The 20,879-nt window shown below is 44.5% G+C and overlaps 5 protein-coding genes and 2 non-coding genes across 7 annotated transcripts; 3 read left to right on the forward strand and 4 right to left on the reverse strand.

Moving 5' to 3' along the window:
• The first annotated feature begins 2,634 nt into the window (after nucleotides 1-2,634).
• On the forward strand, nucleotides 2,635-2,760 carry BDV27DRAFT_t208. The gene has a single exon. It is a non-coding gene; the product is annotated as a tRNA-Met (tRNA).
• Nucleotides 2,761-3,530: 770 nt separating this feature from the next.
• BDV27DRAFT_149713 (uncharacterized protein) lies at nucleotides 3,531-5,285 on the reverse strand (the record flags this gene model as incomplete). Its single annotated transcript, XM_032071102.1, has 3 exons — nucleotides 3,531-4,602; nucleotides 4,756-4,922; nucleotides 5,037-5,285. 3 exons carry the CDS (start codon nucleotides 5,283-5,285, stop codon nucleotides 3,531-3,533), a joined length of 1,488 nt encoding a protein of 495 aa, XP_031922367.1.
• A 2,256-nt stretch (nucleotides 5,286-7,541) lies between these two features.
• Nucleotides 7,542-9,038, reverse strand: BDV27DRAFT_168682 (aspartate aminotransferase family protein). Its single transcript, XM_032074840.1, has one exon. The coding sequence runs from the start codon at nucleotides 8,945-8,947 to the stop codon at nucleotides 7,628-7,630; it is 1,320 nt and encodes a 439-aa protein (XP_031922368.1). The 5' UTR covers nucleotides 8,948-9,038; the 3' UTR covers nucleotides 7,542-7,627.
• Nucleotides 9,039-9,495: 457 nt separating this feature from the next.
• BDV27DRAFT_162784 (fungal specific transcription factor domain-containing protein) lies at nucleotides 9,496-11,496 on the forward strand (the record flags this gene model as incomplete). The annotated part of the gene is made up of 3 exons (XM_032073443.1): nucleotides 9,496-10,091; nucleotides 10,153-10,590; nucleotides 10,650-11,496. 3 exons carry the CDS (start codon nucleotides 9,496-9,498, stop codon nucleotides 11,494-11,496), a joined length of 1,881 nt encoding a protein of 626 aa, XP_031922369.1.
• Nucleotides 11,497-11,844: 348 nt separating this feature from the next.
• BDV27DRAFT_136417 (mitochondrial matrix Mmp37) lies at nucleotides 11,845-12,635 on the forward strand. Its single transcript, XM_032068763.1, has one exon. The coding sequence runs from the start codon at nucleotides 12,086-12,088 to the stop codon at nucleotides 12,344-12,346; it is 261 nt and encodes an 86-aa protein (XP_031922370.1). The 5' UTR covers nucleotides 11,845-12,085; the 3' UTR covers nucleotides 12,347-12,635.
• An 87-nt stretch (nucleotides 12,636-12,722) lies between these two features.
• On the reverse strand, nucleotides 12,723-12,848 carry BDV27DRAFT_t209. The gene has a single exon. It is a non-coding gene; the product is annotated as a tRNA-Met (tRNA).
• Nucleotides 12,849-19,978: 7,130 nt separating this feature from the next.
• Nucleotides 19,979-20,442, reverse strand: BDV27DRAFT_56207 (uncharacterized protein). The gene has a single exon (XM_032076942.1). It carries the CDS (start codon nucleotides 20,280-20,282, stop codon nucleotides 20,025-20,027), a length of 258 nt encoding a protein of 85 aa, XP_031922371.1. The 5' UTR covers nucleotides 20,283-20,442; the 3' UTR covers nucleotides 19,979-20,024.
• Between the last annotated feature and the right edge of the window lie 437 nt (nucleotides 20,443-20,879).

Here is a 20,879-nt window from a genome sequence, read left to right on the forward strand (position 1 = left end):
CCTGCATCTTGGGTTATTGCGTCCTTGACTGGTTTTGAAGGGTCTTTCGCCGCGCCATTCATTGATATGCGGGAGTTACTTGACCCTGCATTGTCAAATGCATGAGATGGAGGCCTACTCTGTCTCTAGCATGCTGTTTCCGTTTGGACTCCTGTTGGGCCTTGTATGTAATTATATAAACCTACTAATATCTGAAGGAAATCAAGCTATATTAATGAACTTATTAACAATAACTCACAGGATATCTAAGCCTCCTTTTAACAGTAGTAACCCGATTATAAAATCTATAAGAGTATATTAAAAAGTAATATTATATATTAAATAATATATAATGTATAGGATTTAGAGATAGTCTTTCTTGTTATATAGCTATAAGAATAAGCTTATATATCTTAGACAGGATAAAAATATTTTATATAGCCGCGTACAATATATAACAGCTGTTTACTTTGTCCTGCTCCTATTTACTTTTAATAATATCTCTTCGATAATCTCAAAATTATCCCGGGTATCGAAGGTCTTTTTATATCCGGCCTAGGTGCCAATGCTTGTCATTCGGTAGCGCAGAGACAGTGCTCGTCTTAGGTATGGATATATTGCCATGATACGAAACTGTAAGAAGGTAGTAGGCACTCGAACAACAGGTAAAGATCCTACTTCACGGTCCTCAAGGATCTCTTTGATCCTTTAGCCTACTTAGCAGTTATCTTGCCGTCTCCTATTAGTTGCTCGTTACGTTGAAGAAGTAAGGCGGAAACTGCAGCGATGTACAATAATACATCTAGGGGTTCTTTGGATGTAGGTATCACGGCTAAGGCAGTTTTCCTCTTAGGGATTGTCTTCTTACAAAAGTGGTGCCTTAATTTTCTCCTGTTGTGAAATAGCAGTAGGGACAGGAGGATAGGGCAGCGCAGCTGCCATAGATGCAAAAGTGGGAGGAGGTTGTGGTGGAGCGATGACTTTCCGGGTAAGTTTAACAAGGGGCCTTGGCGCACGAAGGTGGTATTCCCTGTGAACACCGGATGGGTTAGTAGCATAGATTCCGGTTCTATACTTGAAGCTGCGGTGCATGTGTTATAAAGGTGCGATAGCGCGTTAGAATTTCGATCTTTGTAGACACGTTGTAACGAGTTGATGATGTATCCACTTCGGTGCCGTGCGCATATATTCCCATAGTGCTCAAAGGAATATATATTGTGGTCTATCATCTTGTCGAATAAACTCGTTAATTGAGAGCCCGCTCGTTCAATTTGGGAGATATGACGTGCGGGTGGGACAAGTAAAGGATCGGAAATTTATGATATCCAGTATTTCTAGGGTCAGAGGTCACGATGCAGATCAAGGATATCTCATTTAATATTATGGAAAGACCAGATTTCATATCGTAAATATGAATAGTGTATCTAATCGCACGTACGAAGGAGGACGACAGGTGGCGTAGTCAAGAGGGTAAAATACCCGTGGACTTCTGCTATCGAGTATCAGCATGTGGATTGTAGAGTTATTTATAAGAACAGTATACTGGCTCGCACTCAGCTTTATTGGCAGCTTTCAATGTGCTTCATATTGAGTATACTAACACATTGTAGGGTGTTGATAGTGTATAAGAAAGGGGACAATCGCTTAACGACTTGTTAGGTGCTTTCCTTTGTGCTGAATATCACTGCCATGTGATGCTTGGCTATAGCGTTATCGTTCCCTAGAAAGATCAAACAAGGTTAAAGCTTTTTGTCCTTGTATTGATCTGCATAGCGGGAGATATCCATCCTGGTTGGTTTGGTATGGATAATTACTTTTCATATAACAGCTGCTTGCCACGGTTAAGACATGACCTTTGGATTTTACATTACTGAATAATTCTCCAGCAAGCTCAGGACCTAGGTATAACATCATTGTTTCTTTCGTACACTCTAAAGATCATTGCTTTTAGAATTTTACCGCCTAAGAGGGCAGTGTCAACAGGTAATAAATACAGTGCAATGTTGGACAGTATGGTTAATCCGCATTCATCGCCATTCGCCTCCTGTCCTACTTGTTTTGTTGTACAGTACAGTACAATCAAGTGAAACGTCTGGCCGGTCCACAACCAGCAAGATTGCCTGTATCTTTGGAGTATTTTACTTCGGGTGCACTGCAGTATTATCTTCCTAGACTTGAGACAGCAATGAATTCTTGCTGTGAGGTGTGGACCGTGTGGTATTGCAATTGACACTGCTGAGTGCTATCTTTAGAAATTATATTTGAATAGATATAATGCTTTAGATATTTAGCTAGTAGTTTATAAGACTTTATTTTTAAGATATAATAGTAGCTATATTTAATATCTGTATAGTAGTTTTACTGGCTGGATAATTATAAGAAGGTAGAACAGAACGAATCGCTTGACGATCTGAATCCTCTGCGCGATCGAAATCTATATACTGTTGGGTGGGCCCGATATTCCACATGACCAAAAAGTCTAAAGATCACATAAATTTGATTCTGAACCTACGATTCAGGAATCAGAATGTCCTGGAGTCACCTATATAGCAACTAAATCTACAAAACGAGGGGGGTGGGAAGAGAAAAGAAGACATATGGACAGTTTGAAATTTCTACTCAAGTCTGTGTAAAGTGTTGCTGATAACCAATCAGAGCATGTTAGCTCAGGGGAAGAGCGCCGGGCTCATAACCCGGAGGTACGATTTATCCTTTCACCAGCCAATTACAATCCGATTCCTAACAAAAAATAGGTCCCTGGATCGAAACCAGGACATGCTATCTTTTTTTTTGTTTTGTTTTGGCTCTACAATGGTAGAGGGTACTCGAGCGCCTATCCATCTTATCTCAGCCAGCTCACAACGTTAAGTAACCGACTAAAATCTATTCGATATTTTTAGCGCATCTTCCCGGTATTTATTAGAAATCTCGATTGAAAAAATTATAATCTTTTTCATCAAGAATCAGGATTCTAGGGAATCTGATACCTTAATCTTAACCTATAATGTGTATATATGCTCCGGTTTGTCCTTTTAATCATTGCGCAGCGGAGCGAAGCGTACTAAGCATTATATATATTGTAGTGGGGTGACCCCTTTCTATCACATCACACATGATCCCTAAAGTTGTACATATAAGAATACAGTCAGTTGCCATAGTCAATGAAACTAGCCCTGTTCTCCTTTCTTCATGGGCCGTACCGGCCGGTAGTGTAGGAATGCATTGTGAGACAACGTAAGCGACGACGACTCGGGACTTGACCTACGGGATTCGACATAGTAGCGGTATGACGACATATGACCGCTTTACAATATCATATATGGTATCTAGATTATAAATGTGGAAATAGAGCTACCAAAAAGTCAATTACATTCTTATAGAAAGACAAACGCGCCTAAATATAAATACTGAACATCATTTCTTAAACCCTCTACAAGGAATGAGGCTGCCGTCTACTAATCAATAAAAGGCTCTAACATAATTCCTCGTCCAGAGAGGCTGAGCTTGCCGAGATAAGTTTCAAAGCCGAGGGCTATAGCCTATGTTTGTGCTCAAGTATACACATGTTTCCGCGAAGAACTATCACAAGGAACCAGCCTCATGGAATGCCAACGTCGTTGGAAATGTTGGCTCTCCTCCAAGGAATATCCCTCCAGCACATCAACTAGGGAATTCATCTTGAAAACATTTCGAGTCCCCTTGGTTTGGAGCCAGGTGTGGAAGCCCCCCTGGGCATCATGGCCGCTAATCGAAATTGCTAGTCGGCTTGCTGGGTCCCTTGTTTCGGCCATTTGAGCATAGGCGTTGGGGTGACGGCTTCCAGCTAAGTGAAGTTGAACAAAGACTTCGTCACCACCTCTCAAATGTAGCCCAAGCAACTGTGAAATTGTAAATCTGAAGGAACCGCATGACACTTCATATATTTCATCCTCATGGGACGCCTTTACTGTTGCCTTTGTTGGTTCCAAGTATTTCATGATGTTCGTCGACTTTTTTTTCTGCCAGGCTTGCTGGCCCTGGGCTCGACGCTTGGAGAGAAGGTTTTGATAATATTGTCTTAGCAGAGCGTCGGGAGAGTTTCGTATATCGTTGAACGCGTCTCTTGCACTTTCTGCCCATTGACGAATTCTCGGGTCCTCAGAAAATAAATGCTGCTGAAAAGATATTCGCCCGCCAACTGCCTCGCTCACAGCCTGGTTTTCCTCCGTGAAGCCTTGCCACAAGGGTAGTGCAACATTAAGGTGATGCCCTGACCAGAGTCTGTTTACACTCTCGGGTAGATACTCATTTAGGTGTAATGATGTCAATGTCTGGAAGACCAGTGCCACCCACATTTCGAGGAGGTTCAGCAATAGCTGTGTTTTGGCAGATGTTGGCTTTTCACTGGTGCCTAGGGTGACAAATACCGACTCCATGTCTTCAGATGAGTCCCAAACATGGTAGTGTAACGATGGGTTACGTTTCCGGCGGTAGATATCGTTGTGTGTTCGAATTCTCTCTCGAAGTTCTGCTGCTTGTCCGACGTATAACCAAAACTTTTGCGGATTGCTTCTCCTCCACAGGATGTGGAGGTAAACCCCACAAATGGATAGGTTTTCTGGGTTCTGACCAATTGCTATCAAACTATTTTCCTTCATTAGAAAGATTCCAGAAAGGGTGAAGAAGCGGGCGATATACTTCGAGAGCGTAAATTCACCGTTTTTGCATATGTCCCTTACAGTGGAATTTAAGCGCTGTTCCAGAATTGCCCCAATATCATCTGTGTCTAATATGGACGCATATCTCTCTTCATATTTTTCTGCTGTTTTTGAGATGAGTTGCTTTAGGATGAGTGCACGATTGACAGGCCCAATATTCTGGAGCTGGAGTGGTTCCCCCACTACGCCTGCGGTAAAATTGTTTCTAGTCCTTGCAGGCCTTTCCACACTAGGGTTCTCATTTAGCTGGTTTTCCTTAGGTGGCTCAGCGTGGGCATTTGACTGTGGAACAATGCTCTGTATGATTTCTTAAGCACCTCTCCAGTATGCTCGATAGCTTATAGACTGGTAACAACTTACTCCATCAAGAGTATTTGTGTTTGGCTGAATAATCTCTTCTTCGGAGGATGAAGCGCTCTCGGCACTTCGCCTTCGGATATACTGTCTCACCTCAAGGGGACACTTTCCTAACAGATGCCACGATCTACATTGGCCACATTGCGTTGCTCTGCAGTGATATTTTCTGTGGCCAAACTTTCCACATCTCGTACAGAACCGACATAGACACTCATCATAGCCGTTCCTAATGCATTCGCAATGTAGATCCATGATAGCGTGGAAAAAGGGGAAGGGTTGAGGGGGAATTATGTGGGAAGGATTAAAATGGTATAAAGATGATGGTTTTGAAGCTGGTGCTAGTACTTCAAGAAACACAAAATTGTGTGTGCGTTGAGAGAGGTAGGGACAGCAGTACTGCGGCACACTTTCTACCCTGGTACGACGCGTAGTTTTGTACCACCATTTCTGTCCTAATCAGTTCTTTTGTCCTAGGTATTGTATATATGGAAAGTTCCATGAGTATTTCCTAGACAAAGAAGCTATACAATGAATTAGAAAGGATGAGTAGCTTCATGAATATTCGACTAGTGGGCATATCTTTGTGTGTAGAGTCATCCCACTCGTGTCACTTAAGAGGTACCCAGGGCATTGTATGAATGATTGGGGGGAAATGACGCTCTAAACTTCTGGCAATAATCAGCAGATGCCCATCCTCATTGAGAGCTTTCTTACCTGGGGGAGCAGACAGATCTTTCTTCTCAACGGCTTTCACAAGCCAGGATATGACATCCTTCTGGGTTATATTTTTATTTTTTTTTCTCCACATTCCGTTGCTAAGCAAACTCATATTACTAATTGATACCATGGAGAGAAGCTATTGTCAAAAACAAAGACAAGGGAAGCGGCGTGAGAACCAGGGTGATAATTATCAAAAGGGGGAACAAACGTCGCACTCAATACTCAGAATAAGAAAGAGAAAAGTTGTTAGACTCACAGCTCTCTTCTCCGCTATCTGGCTTGCGAATTATATCATCAACAAACCATAGTTATCCATTAGCCCCTGTATTAAGCCAAAAAAAAAAAAAAAAAAAAAAAGAGTCTCTGTATTCTGAGAACAGGCTTCGAATTCATATATACAATATTTAATCGTGGAGATCCTCAATTGTAACATGCTCTATACCCTTCTCCAACTAGCAAAAGTCTTTGGAAATGCCGACAAAACCCATTACATTAAAGGAAGATTAAGTGGGCCACTATAAGATGTCGAGAGGTCCACCCAAACAGGAGCGAATCTGAGAAACAAGGACATCGGCCTTATTTTGAACGCTAGGTTCATAGACCGCCAATACTTTTAAGCTTACGATTTAAATCTGTATTACAAAAATGTATAGGATAGGCGAGGATGGCTTGGTTTATTTTTACCTTTCATACTGAACCCCTCAGTCCCATGTCCTTCGTCGTCGAAGATACACCTCGGGATCACGGGTGGGATTTATCGAAACCTGTAGAATTGTCATTAGAGATATAGCTGTACAGGCTAGACCGTGTACAGGACGATTAGGGCTTATTGATTATATTTAAAAGCCAATGGACAATTTCTGGATATTTCATAGGGACCTGTACATACAAACTCTCCGTGTTTGCGGTGCATCGCCTCAAGATTGCTAGGTGGTATTGATCCCGTTTCATCCTCTGGTACATTGTAAATAGTCGGCTCAGCCTAGCCGTCCGTGGTCCAGGGAATTGACCAAGCCGGTGAAAGAAGACTCGGTAGAGGATGATACTCGTCGTCAGTTCAAACTGGAAAAAGCATACTGCAAGGAAAGGTTATCAACCACATAAAGCCTACCGAGTGAGAATGCATGGGTATAGCCAATGCATACGGAGAGTCAAATCTCTAGATAAAGCGCTGCTAGAGACCGGATTTGATTATCAATTTCAATATCGGTCGTGCGGGTGGCCTGGTGGAAAACTGCGCTCAACATGAGAGATGTGGCGCAATTTGAGAGAGGAGCAGGATCCAGCAGTGTTGTTAGTGCTGCTTCAATATCTTCTAAATCCATGCACTGAGCTTTGAACTAGGACTCTAACACTAAGCTTGATGTACTAGCTATCTCCCTGCATAAAGCCGAGAGCACTGAAGTTCTTAAACGATGATTACGTGAGAAGACTAGCAAAAGGTGACGAAGGACTATGTTGGTATGATAGTGGAGGGCAACCTATAAGCTGCTACGGCTATGGTACATCTATTGATATTACGGTCGATTGGGGCGGTCATGGAAACAAAAAACCACATTAGCAAGTGTCTAGCAATCGGAAAGGGTTCTCTACGAACATGGATCAAGGCTCGCCCCGAGTTTAGGACTTGTACATTCAAAGTGACGGTCTGGTCTCCACATATTCGTAGCCATCAGGCCTTTATAGGAATACTTAAAGAAAATTACTGATTGTTGGTAAGACAAGGTGGATGAGAGCCAGTAGAAAATGATGTTGTAGAATCGCCTACCTCGATATAAGGATCTCTAGCTGTCAGGAAAATTGTCATGGGACAAATGAACACTAGCCTAAAGATTAACGAAGTACACGAAGATACCAGAAGTCCAGGCAACAACCTAATCTTTGTTCTCGTTTAAAACATAGTCAAATGCCTCGTCTAAGATCGTAAGGCCCTCCTCGATCTCCTCAGCTGTAACGGTAACAGGCGGAGCCAGACGAAAGACACCCCCCATGCCTGGAAGATTAACAACGTTGCACGAGAGACCACACGCCATAGCCCGATCAGAGACCGCCTGTCCGAGGTCCGGGCCTGGGGCCTTAGTCTCCGCATCAGAGATAATTTCGATGCCCTGCAAGAGACCCCGGCCACGGACGTCGCCGATACACCAATACTTCTCTTGCAGCCTAAGGAGACCGTCGCGCAATTGCGCACCACGCTCCGCAGCTCGCTGACAGATGTTATCCCTCTCAACGATTTCGAGGACCTTACTGCCCACTGCAGCGGTAAGTGGGTCATTAAGGTGGGTGGTGAGCCATAGGAAGCCGGCTTCGGTGCACTCGCGTTCGATTTCAGCGGTTGTACTGACAGAAGCAAGGGGCAAACCGCATCCAAGCGTTTTCGACAACGCCAGGATATCGGGTACAATTCCGTCTTGCTCGAAAGCGAACATCTGACCGGTTCGACCAACACCGGTTTGAGCTTCATCCATAATGATCAGCATGCCACGTTTCTTGCATTCCAAGTTCATGCGTTGCAGATATCCTGGGGGGAGCTCGAGGATACCGCCTGTGGAGAGAATAGGCTCCATGATAAACGCAGCCAGGGAGCCAACACTTTGACGGTCAATCATTGACCAGCCAAATTCCATCTCTGCCTCCCAGTCGTAAGATCCATCGGGCTTACGGAAAGGCGAGCGATAAGTATATGGAGCAGGAAAGGCAAGCTGGCCCGGCATGCAGGGGCCTCCGCTTTTACGGCCGGCTGAGTAGGTCGCGGAGCCCGACCCCTGAGTTAATCCATGGTAGCTTGCGGCGAAAGCAACAATCTCAAATTTGCCAGTATAGCATTTGGCGATCTTGATGGCTGCTTCTGTGGACTCGGAACCGGTATTTAGAAAGAAGGACTTTTCTAGAGGCGCCGGAAGAAAGCGAGCTAGGCGTTCAGCGAGCTCGACGACAGGGTAGGTGATCATGTTGCTTAAGAGGTGGTCGAGCTCGGCGACGTACTTTTGAACAACCTCGACGATCTCCGGATGAGAATGTCCCAGGAGGGAGCTCATTTGGCCGGAGGTGAAGTCGAGGATCTGTCTGTTGTTGACATCGTAAAGTCTGGTGCCTTGGGCCTTTTTCATAATGACCGGGGAGAAGGGGACACCCGTTTTCATGAGGTATTTGTCCGCCTTGGAAAAGAATACGGTTGTATCTGTGGAGGCCATGGTGTGTATGCTGGTATTATTCTGACTTAAGTCCTAGAGAAACGAGAACGTATGAAAGAAGGCAAAGTATAGGAAGCCGTTTGAGATAGACCGCAGGCGAAACTTGATATAAGTAATAATGTTTCCATTTTCATAGTTCTGTCACTTATATATCAACTGAGAGAAACGGCAGCCGAGTATTCCGCGGCGAGTCTGTTATAGTATACTCTGGAGTTGACCGCGGGTTGTGTAAGTATATTCACTACTAATAAATGGCAAAAGTATCTCGTTCGCGCGTCGAACAACACTGGTGGAGTTTGCCGCGGGATTTGCCGCGGGACCACAGATATCTTCTCCCCACATCTATTGCTGTGACTTCCATCTTCAACGCTCTTTGCCAAAGGAAAAGAATTGAGTACTCAACTGAGATGGAGAGAGACCCCGGTGGTTGTGATGATGGAGACAGCGCTGAAGCACGGCCATACCGGTCTCACCTGTATCCTGCCTGCCTACCTTGCAAAAAACGCAAGTCCCGCTGTAGGACAACAGACTCGTCCGGCAAATGCATCATGTGTCGGGCTCATGGTACCGATTGTATCTATCCTCGGCCGGGAGAGAGCTCCCAACGAGGGTCCGTAGCTTCGCCGCGGAAGTTGACGCCCAAGTCACGACAGGCACCGAGAACGGCAGCACAAGCGAAGAAGAGCCTTTCGACCTCAACTCCCCTTCACACCCAACAGGTATTAACTCACCCAGTAGAGGCAGTTAACTCCTCAAGAGAGTTTGCTCCACAAACAATCAGCAGACCTGCAGCGAGTCTAGAGACACAATCGTGCCCTCCCACTCATGAACATTTTGACCGGGAGGTATTTCCTAATCTGGTGGGCATCGTTGCCGAGGCCGGCGACAATACCTCGCATATCGTCAGTCCTGCAGTTGCCGAAGATAACGATGTTCTGGAGAGCTACCTCTCTACCGTTCCAGATGCTCGTCGGAGGTCCGTAATTCGGTCAGATCCGAACTCGAGACGGCCTGTGAGACCAGTGCTCTTCAACACTGTACCCAGACGGCCATTAGGAGTTTCTGCAAACCAGTCACTTCCCGCTACAAAATGTGAACTCATAGAAAAGTACCTAGAGCCAAATGTCGATGATGTTGTGGACCTGTAAGTAATCAACTTGACTCCCAATTGTTCGGGACCGGCTGATTCCTTGAACGTTCCGTAGGTTTTTTCACCACGCCAACATATGTTTTCCTATATTCGACGAAATGTCCTTTCGACATGTCTATTGCACACATAAAGAAAATATTTCGCCGGCTCTCCTTTGCAATCTGTATGCCAACTCGCTGATCTATTGGGAGAATTCGCCTACTCTGCGGTCTGGTCGACATCCTGATATCCGCTTTATTTGGAACCAAGCAAACGAAGCTCTTCATTCGGAATTATTCTTGTCTCCCGGAATATCGACGGTCATGTCGATTATTCTGAATGTTTGCGGAAGGCCAAGTACCTCCATGTTCGGCAATGGGGGAATGGTTGGGACTGCAGTCGCCTTGTCCAATGCTCTGGGCTTAAACCGTGACCCTTCCAATTGGAATATTCGTCCAATGGAGAAAAAGTTTCGGATTCGCATTTGGTGGCTGGTTGTTATACATGACCGTTGGTACTAAGCATTTTTATCTATACATTTAATGTCTTGCACGCACTGACACACCGGCGCAGGTGCAGTTTGGCTTATGGGACTCCCCTCCAGATCCATCGTGCCCAATACGACGTGCCTTATCCGATCATGGACGACCTTTGTTCCCCCAATGCTTCTCACTCCCAAATAGCAGCTGCCCTAGTCTTCGTCTCGTTGATAACACTGACTGAGGTGTTGGGTACTTATCTTCAACACGTATACAAAGTCTCCGAGAGCACGCCGTATCCGCCAGAAATGTCTTCCGTAGACCTCGAGCGGCTTCTCACCGATTGGGAAGAATCTCTGAGCGGCGATATCCGTCGCATCATCCTCCGTGGGACACATTTAAATGCTCCAGGGGCGGCAAACTTCCGACTAGCCTACCTAGCGGTCAAGCTTTTGCTGAGGCGTATCCAACTCGACCTCGACGCGGACACTATGAAAGCTGACGATGATGACACCACCTCTCCATTTTATACACAAGCTCAAAGGGCGGCGGAGGAAATCGTCCATCTGGTGAAGGAGCTGGATGAGTCACATTTTCGTGGTTTCTGGATCCCTGTACATGCCTTCTCCTTGACCTCCGCTACTACCTTCTTGCTTCGAAGCGGCCTTCGTAGAAGGAACTCACTCTCCAATGCTCCCCTCAAACTTGCCGAAGACATGATCAGTACACTTCGATCACATCGCGATCGCTTTTCTTGGGATCTTGCAGATAACTGTTTGATGACATGCAGCGATCTGGTCGAGAAGTTGAGCTCTGCCGAAGCTGGTGACGATTCCTTGTCTGCTGTTCCGGCATTTCAAGAACTTGATTTCTATAGCTCATCTTTTCTGGATGAACTGCTTGTCGGATTCCCAGGACTTACAGATACGATTGAGATTTGATCTGGCTTTAACGAGATGAGACTTTGCCGTTATCCTGTATCATTTCCCTCGACCTCTCCGCCATAATCATTCGTGCACCTCATTGCTTATGGCCATATACGGCTTACTCGGCTAAATAACGAGATTAATGTAGTAAACCATCTAAAGTTGGAGCTGGGTGTATTCCACATAATAATTCAAGTATCACAAACACTAATAACATTAAAAGCTACTCAGTATGACTAGTATTGAGTAGCTAGATTTAGTGTTACCTGAGTCAGCATAAATAGTCAATCTTATCAGACGTACTTTTGCCCTTGTTCTTCCTTTAACTACACAACAAAACCTTCAACTAACCCTAAAAACATATCCCAATCCAGGACGTCAGTTAGGAAAAATCGCCAGCAACAAGATCCCAAATTGCCCCAAATGCCACCCAACCCTGAGTTTAAATATGCCCTACAACAAATAGCCCAACAATTTCGCGCCCCAATTGCCTACAGCATCGCCTACGGCCCCCCCCAAACCACAAACAAGACCAGCTTCAATCCCCGACTCCACCAGAAACCCACCCTGGCAATAACCTAGGCCCGAGAAGGCCACCCGCAAGATGGTCGACTTCATCTTGGGTATCTCAGACGCTCACACCTGGCACACCATCGGCCTCCAACAACACCTTCCGCACTACCTAGCCCTCATCTGCTCACTAGGCCCGCACGCCATATCCAAATACCAGAAGAACTTCGACGCAGGAGTCTACTTCTACCCCTTCATAACCATCAACGGAACACTAATCAAGTACGGTGCCGTGCTGAAACACACTTTATCTTACAGGCCAGATACAGAAACCCGTCATAGTTTTACAAGATAACACAGTCATTCAGGATGCAGGACGTGCGAATCTTGTTTCCACATTGAGGATTGCATTGTTATTACTTCCTGGAAAGGATCACGGAGTTGGGGGTTTATACAGGGTTATCATACATAGAGACCCGAGGATGGTGGTCGGGGGCGATAATCCTGGGAAGGTGAGGAGTATTGTTGGGGTTCAGATAAGGGCGTTTCAGGACTATAGGGGGGTTGATTAGCGGGCTAGAGGTTGTGACCGAACTTTAATTATAACGGAGGGTTAGAGCAGGATATGGATGCAGCTGTGCAGGACAATATCGTGAGGCTGCTGCCTTAAGTCTTTTCAAACTAGGCTTTACCAGAGATCTAAAAAAAAAAAAAAAAAAAAAAGATATGGATAGCATGTCCTGGTTTCGATCCAGGGACCTATTTTTTGTTAGGAATCGGATTGTAATTGGATGGTGAAAGGACAAATCGTACCTCCGGGTTATGAGCCCGGCGCTCTTCCCCTGAGCTAACATGCTCTGATTGGTGGGAATTTAGTACAAATTTTGATACTCAAGCTTAGGTCCCTATCAAGGTCTCGGGGGATTAAGGGATAGAGCAGGGTAGAGCAGGGTAGTAGAGAATATAGGATCCCTCTAGGTCTATATAGATAGATGCTATGAGTTATATAATTTATCTCATGGCACTAGTTTTGTTTATGTACATTGGTTTTAGTCCGAATGGTTGTGCCCATATTATCCGGTTAATATCTACCTTAGTTGCGTTACTGACCCTGGAAGATGTACAAAGGAACGTTTCTACAAGGAAGTGGTCAACGATAATCTGCAAATAATACACCTAGAAGCCTGCACCACCGATGCACAAATGTGCAAAATTACTGTTACTCACCCCCTTTATCACAGTTTGAGATAAACTAATACAAGCCTTGTCGTAGCATTGCAGGTTTCCATGATCCATCACTCAATGATATAGCCTATACTTCTTCGGATTTTTGACGTGACTCATCTGATGTATGATCTAATATAATTTCTGGCTATGTATCTGAGTCTCGAGCACAGTGTTTGATAACACCTGTAAGATTGAGTACCGTTATCATAATTCACCAGCGAACTAGGACAGAAACACATTAGGTATAACATGCCCAGAGCGGTGGCACATGTCAGAGGAACATATATTTCTTCCTAGCCTCAAATTCCGAGAAAGCAATGTATCAATAGAATAAGCTGTGGAGAATAAACATCTACAGTTTTGATGCTCGCCTTGACTCCATATCCATCCAAGGACTATTTGTCAACTGAGGTATGAGTTTTAAAACTGACAGGTAAATCCCATTCTACTACAGAGGCCTATGTCGGTATTTCGAGTCAAGTTTCCATCTTTGACTATGCCTATTAGTAGTAAGAAGTCCTTTTTCATACTTGCTACTAGTGTTTAGTTTCTCTGAGAAAGGCTGTCTATACGCAAGCGGAAAGACGCCACAAATCTATCACCATACCAACGATCGCCCAATCGGTCGAACTCATCCCACCAAGCTCGCAAGAAACCACTCGATTCGTCGCGAATCACACACACATATATATATATACATATTTCCAATTCAAGAATTCACTCATATAGTTCCTAATATATTCCCTGTTTATTGGCGCCAACGGAATGATATCGAGATCGCACACGGCTCCATGCAGTCCGTGCGCAGACGAGATTGATATATAAAGCTAGCGATGTGATATCAGGTTCAAACAATCACATAACAACTGTAACTGACGTAGACAACACCTGAGGATAGTCGAGAGACATGGGAACCCCCACAATGCAGCATTGACAGCCGACGTCTCAGCAAACAAATCTCGAGTGCGCGATCGCTCCAGGGCCTTGCAAGATGTGGCATGGAATCATGATACGTATAATCATGTCCGGGGTTATATGTGTCGCAGCATCCAGCCTCACTATTAGTACCAGAACAAACTTATTGCATAACTTCACATTACAAAACCATGAACGACAGCCATTCCGGGCAAGCTGATGCAAGGGCAGATGTCAATGTTCTCAATGGGAGGCCTGGCCAATGGCATCCAGGATATTTTCTACGCATGGAACTTGTGTTTGCAGCATAGCCACAGCTGACTGACATTCAATTAAATTAAATTGGTTCCGGTTGTGATACGGACGATACATGTCTGCTGCAGTGTATCTTGTAACCCTTGCTATGACCTAAAGGAAGGGAGAAGACGGTCAAGATCTCAATAAGCCTCCGGGTAAATGTCCGATTTGACGGGCTAGTAAATTATAATACAGGCCGGTAACGCCGTTGCCTTTTCGGCTGCCTGGAGCGGATTGAAAATCGATAGCTCTTATCCATGACAGCTGTCAACGCATCCCTTGCGTACGGCAATCCTAAACGAAGGGATTCACGATCTTCACCGACATGGGATTCTTAATCGAGTCGGGATCCTGTACCGAGAACGTCCGCGACTATCATTTGAACTAGTATGATCTGTCCGTCTCGTCAGAAGACCAGCGAAAAATGGCGGGTCGGCAAAACGGAGCGAATCGGCTACCAAGCTAGAATTCGACAGAAAAAGAAACAAATGAGAAAGAGGAGAGATCTCAAGCTAACGATCGGGGTCTCTCACTAAGACGCCCAACGATCTCCTCGGAGTGGATCCCCGAACCATCATGCACACTCGGATCCTTTACTGTAATTCCAAATTCTAATAAGCGAAAGAAAAACAAAAGGACGAAAAAAATTTTTTTCTTTCTTTTTTCTTTTTTTTTTTAAAAAAAAGGGGACGATTACTAAAAAAAATTCTATATCTCAAATTACTCCAGAAAAAAAGAAAATAAAGAAAACAAAAGAAAACGAAAAAAAAAAAAAACGGCCCACCACCAGCGTCAGGATCCATAATCGATCCGATTCCGATAATCTCTCTCCCGGCGATCGCGGCTGAGACTTCCACCCAAAGAACGATAAGCAGCTGCCTCGGGCTTCCCCACTTGGCACCGATCCAAATCCTGTAGCCTTTTGAAAATGGGTTTAGATCAACTTTTAGTTCAACAATGGTCGTGCCCACCATTACTATGTATTGGTCTAAAAAAATTCCCACAGTGGTTCTCCATCCCAGTCGTGCCTGCGACAACGGGATTTGTCGGTGGAGTTGAAGGGGTGAATCAGGGGCCGTCGTTCAAATCCCGTACGTGCATTTGCATACTAGTAGTACTCCGTAAACACATTGTTGCATTCTGCATTATTTATGATGTCCTTTTCTCGGTGTTTCTTCGCAGGAATTCGGTCGACGTAATATCGAGAAGGATGGGATATGGTTATGATTCCGAGTAAAGGCCTTGCCGATACGTAACAATAAGACGGGAAATTAATTAATTAACTTAGAAAGAACAAGATGATATAGTATATATTATTGGAGTAAATTGACTGCCCAGTATGGAACCATAGGGTATGTTAATAATTTTCTTTTGTCCTATAGGAATTTGGCACGCTACATTTAACCATACATATGACTCTGCACTAGGGGAGAGAGTTTATGTATGCAGACCCCATCGAACCATTTCGAAAAAAGAGAATTAAAAAAAATAAGAGAGTAGAAAAGGGAAAAAAAGGAAACAAAATTATTATCATATTCATTTTTATTTTTTGCCCCCTCGTGTTCGCGCCGCATTCCAGGTCTCATTACGGAGAACCCCCATTTTTTTGTTTCTCAGGGGGGGAGTCCGTGACCATGTCCGTGACCCATTATTATTATAGTGCTGATAATCGCAAGGATTATTTGCTGATGCTTCCGATCATCCCGAGACTATAGGAAGCCTAAATTCAAGATCAACTTCAATAGTTTGGAGATTGGTTTCTTTTTGATTTTCTTTGCTTTTTTTCGTTTTTTTTTCTTTTCTTTCTTTTTGGAACCGTTGAATTCATTGTTTACAACTTACCCTTTTTTTTCATACGGCATCATACATACATACCAGACGGAGTACAAGCTAGTTTGTATTCCCATCAAACCCGTCAAGGAAAACAAAAATATGCATGTATGTACTAACTAGGTTAAAATTTCATGCAACAGAAGCATGAGATCAATTCAGATAACCCTAATTAAGAGGAAGTCCTCCAGTCACAGCCCGTGTAACCATCATCCCTGCCAATCTGATACGCAGGTCTTGAATAAACTATTCCCATTATCTTTTCAGCTCCCGTGGCCCTCCGTCTCGTGTTCCACGACATATGTACGGCACTAGCAGCTACAGGCGGGTTTAAAACGTAACGTTGTACAACTGACTAGTTCGAAGAATAGTTGGTTATAGGTAGTACATCGACTCGGCTGGATTTCTATTAACGAAGAGGAAGCTGAGATGAGATCTTTACGGTATGTATGTGTGTACTCCCTATGTACGTATATGTAAGTTATAACCAGACAGGTAGTTCATCGATTGTTATCCCTTAGGTAGTAGCTAAACTACAGAAGCTCGCAGACAATATGTAATAGCAAAAATTTAGATACAAACTAGTAATGAAAAAAAAAAAAAAAAAGACAAGAGACTACCGGAGAATCCTTACCCCCATCACCTTCCAACTCAAAAGCGAAAGTAGAACATGCGAACCAGTATCAAATCCAAAACCAAAGTATGATCTCTAGGGATCTACAACTCCCCGAGCACGGGGTTCTCCTCCTTCTTAAGAGCCCGATTCAAGATCTTCCCCGGCGCAAGGGGTGGAAAGCACTAAAAAGGTGCAAAGCGCTGACTATTCAACAGCGTATCCGCGTACCTGGGATCCGGTGGAGCCACGCACTAAGAGCCATAATAAGGACGTTCCCGTTGCTTCTACCGTGGGCCCAAGCCAAGCTTGCAAAGCCCTTCGTCAGATACGGGGACAATCGGTAGATATATCCAAGCAATCAGACGGCAGAGATATCGGAGCCAGAGAACCGCTTGAGGATTCCAGATGCTGTATACTATAATTACCTTGAGTAATTATGATAAACGAGACAAGTATCGGGTGGGTATACGGAGTACGGTAAACGCCATGCACGTACGCATGCATCATGTACGTGTTGCATATACACAGCCACGATGAGTTCAGCTGAGGATGGTCAAGACAAAAGGATGTCTCTGCATATACCCCACATATTTTTTCCCTTCGTTTGCCAGTCAGAACTTGACTCGCTTCCTAAATGGGGTTTATCTGCAGATCCATCTTGCCTGAAGTCTTTTTGTTTTTAGTGTTGTTGTTGTCATTATTATTTGATCTTGGTTTAGTTTATTTTTTATTTTTTATTTTTTTTGGTTCGTATCTTTCAAGTAAGGACTACGTGTCCTGTGCAGGATGGATGATTTTTCGGTGGTAGACCGCTCGAGGGGTCAAATAATGGGACCACGTCTGACTTGGTAGTAAGGGATGATCGTTGGAGTCATTATTCGGGGTGGTTTTGGAGTACTTGGTATGTACGCAGAACAGTTAGTTATTCAGTAGGCAATAAGTCATGAAAAACATGACAGGGCCTTAAAAAGACAGTCCTGGAGAGACTAAACACCCATAATTAACAAATGAAAGAAAAATGACCTAATTAGCCAGGTAAGTCCAGAATAAAAAAGCAATCGTAATCTTCCAGAACAAACGTCAACAAACGCCCCCAAATTACCTCCCAAATGACGTCGACTTGGACCCGACCGGCCGGGTCTCGGAGAAGCTCCATCCTTTTGGATCAATGGAACCAACCAACCTAAACCGACGGACGGTTCCAATCTTGGAATACAATCAGACCATGAACTTCCTAATGGGGCAAACCCTCGGCTGGAAGGATTTGCATGGCAACGGAGCCTAATACCGTCTAGGTTAGAGGGTGGCATGATCGAAGTGATTTGAAATCATTGAGGTGCAAAGTGAGGCACGGATGCACGCGGCAGGCAAATTCCAAATACTCGACGTCAAGTCAAGTCTTTAAACTGATGGGGCAAAAGTGGCGGTATGTATAGTAATGGAAATAATTAGGTGTACACGTATGTATGTATGTATGTATGTATCGGTAGGTAATAAGGTATATGTCTGTATTTAATTTAGGTAGGGGACCGAGAGATTAGGGACCAAGTTAAAAGTGCCACCTAATTAGGTATGTATGTCGTGGCATACATTAGTATGTACCTAATTGAAGCCTCACTATGACAATGACAAAGGCAACGCCAAATTCAAGGAGCTTTCTGATCTCAACAAACTTCTTCTTTTGTCTCCATAATCTAGAATGAACGGGGAAACCTTCGAAGTCAAAATGCTAGATACCAAACACAGATGTTACACCAACCGAAAGCCGCAGATGGTCAGAACGGAGAACCGGCCAGAGACAACTCCTTCTCCATCGCCATCTCCGCATATACGTGTTTCTAGAAGGCATCACATATTCCGCCTAGAATTATGGAGCGGTGAGACAAATTCCCCCGTTACCATCTGGTGGCGTTGGAAACATAAGCCATGATCGGTTGAAGCGGATATCATGCAAGATGAGATGAGATGCGATGAGATTGAGATCAGATCCCGATCGATTTCGATAGTCGCATTGGTGCCCCTTGAATCAGCCCTTGGACCCAACCAATCCACCCCAACTAAACTCTCTAAGATTAATATCGTTCTGCTAAAGCAAAATTTTAAACCGAAAAAAATTGATGAACCTTAAAAACCCCAACAACATCAATCGGCCAAGTCTCGCTTTCTCCGCGGGGGAAGCGATAAGCCGCTCAAAAAAAGAAAAGATCGAGGCCGATCAGGCCATCTGGATGGTCCCGTGAGCTGGTTCTAGTTTGTTCTAGGGCCACTTGGCAGTAGCCGCCATGAACAGCCAGCCAATCAACGGTTGGCAGTTGGGCATCTGAGCCTGATTACGTAAATTGTATATGCTATACTGGTTTGGGTAAGCTAAGGATTGCGGCTATACCGATGGCAAACTTGACTTTTTCGCAAATCGGGCGCTGCATACTAATATGAGATACCTTTTTTTTTTTTTTTTTCGGTGTCCAAATGATTTATTTTGACACCCCAAAATTGTAGAGCCTCAATTCTGAGAATGACGTATGGATACCCATCATAAGAGGTGTCGAGATTCACATAGCATTAGACTAGATCCAACCATTTAGTACCTAGTTAGAACTACTGGTGGTAGCGATGGGGACCCCGATGACCATGCAACTAGTGAAAATGGTATCCATTTACCTAAAATGGTCAATCAGACTAGGAGGCAAACCATCTAAACATCGCCGAACGCCCGGGGAGGTCAACACGATGACGGCGGTGGCGGATCTACAGGGTCACGGAAATACCGATCGATGCAGAACTAAACCCCGACTTGGACCATAATACATAGTCCCCTCACTTACACCTTGATCCAGGGCTCACATAGGAGATGGCCATCTTCATCAGACCACCTCAAGCCAAGCTCAGCGCGTGATATTCGCCACCACTACAGACCCATGAACTTGGTGCCACAGGCGAGAGCGAGGGAGGGAAAGATAGAGAGATCTTGGCCTATATCAGATATGTATAGTATTATTGTCCTTGACTAGTCAACTTTTCGAACAGAGACAATTCAATCAAATAAGGTTACATTAATCACTGCATCGAGTCAAGAGCCTCTGAAACCTCCCATGGAGAACATGAGTGCATAAGAAACATCATATGGCACACTGGGAGTGTAAGGCAATCAACGTAAGGTTAGGTAGGGGAAGTGGGTAACTGGGGTATAATTGTAACAGATCGCAAAGCAGTAAGGGAAAACCGGCGAACAAAAGGAAATAATCAAAGGCAAGGAGAAAGAAACTGTGTACATGCTGGTCCCACAGAAAACGACACAATAACCAGAACGAAAGTCTATCCAGATGCCTTTTTCCCACAACGTGCGAGGGGTATTAAAAAAGTAACTCCAACGACCAATCGGACAAGAACAGAAAAAGTCCAACATGCTCGGAACATTTCATAACCACACCTGAAAAGGAAACCCGGGGCCCAAAACAAATCGAACTGTATCATGTCCAAGGTAAATTATCAGGAATGACACCAACATAAGAGGTTTATGATCAACGAGGAGATAGAGGCACAAAACGCCGGACACTTCTAATCCCAAAGCCTTTCTTCGTTTTTGTTTTTTCTTTCTTTCTTTTTTCTTTTTTTTCTTTTCTTTTTGTTTTTTTCAACGCCACATACAGAGACGCCTGACTTGTTAACGGCCAGTTGGAGATGCGGAGTCGATCGTTTTGGGTTTAAGGTTGGAACCCAAGGACGATGCCTGTTTGGCACCCATCTTGCGCGTCAGCTTGGCATAGTGCAATCCACATGCGTTGCATAGAGTCCGAGCACCGTCTGGACCGCGGCGCCATTCGGGTGTCTCAGCCCGGTTGCAACTGTGGCAACGGCCAGGAGGGGCTGCTTTCTGTAGTTTGTGTTAGCGATAGCGAATGAGACAACGGGGATAAACCGGATCGAAAAAAAGGGTCTGGTACTGGGACTGGGACCCTAGGACCCAGTCACCCACAGACAGCGAGGAACACACACACAAAAA

The sequence above is a fragment of the Aspergillus caelatus genome, assembly GCF_009193585.1.
Source record: "Aspergillus caelatus strain CBS 763.97 unplaced genomic scaffold BDV27scaffold_273, whole genome shotgun sequence".
NCBI lineage: Eukaryota > Fungi > Ascomycota > Eurotiomycetes > Eurotiales > Aspergillaceae > Aspergillus > Aspergillus caelatus.

Coding starts and splice junctions, on each gene's coding strand:
- BDV27DRAFT_168682 (XM_032074840.1), bottom strand. CDS start 8,947: ATGGCCTCCACAGATACAACCGTATTCTTTTCCAAGGCGGACAAATAC.
- BDV27DRAFT_136417 (XM_032068763.1), top strand. CDS start 12,086: ATGGTCGACTTCATCTTGGGTATCTCAGACGCTCACACCTGGCACACC.
- BDV27DRAFT_56207 (XM_032076942.1), bottom strand. CDS start 20,282: ATGTTGGACTTTTTCTGTTCTTGTCCGATTGGTCGTTGGAGTTACTTT.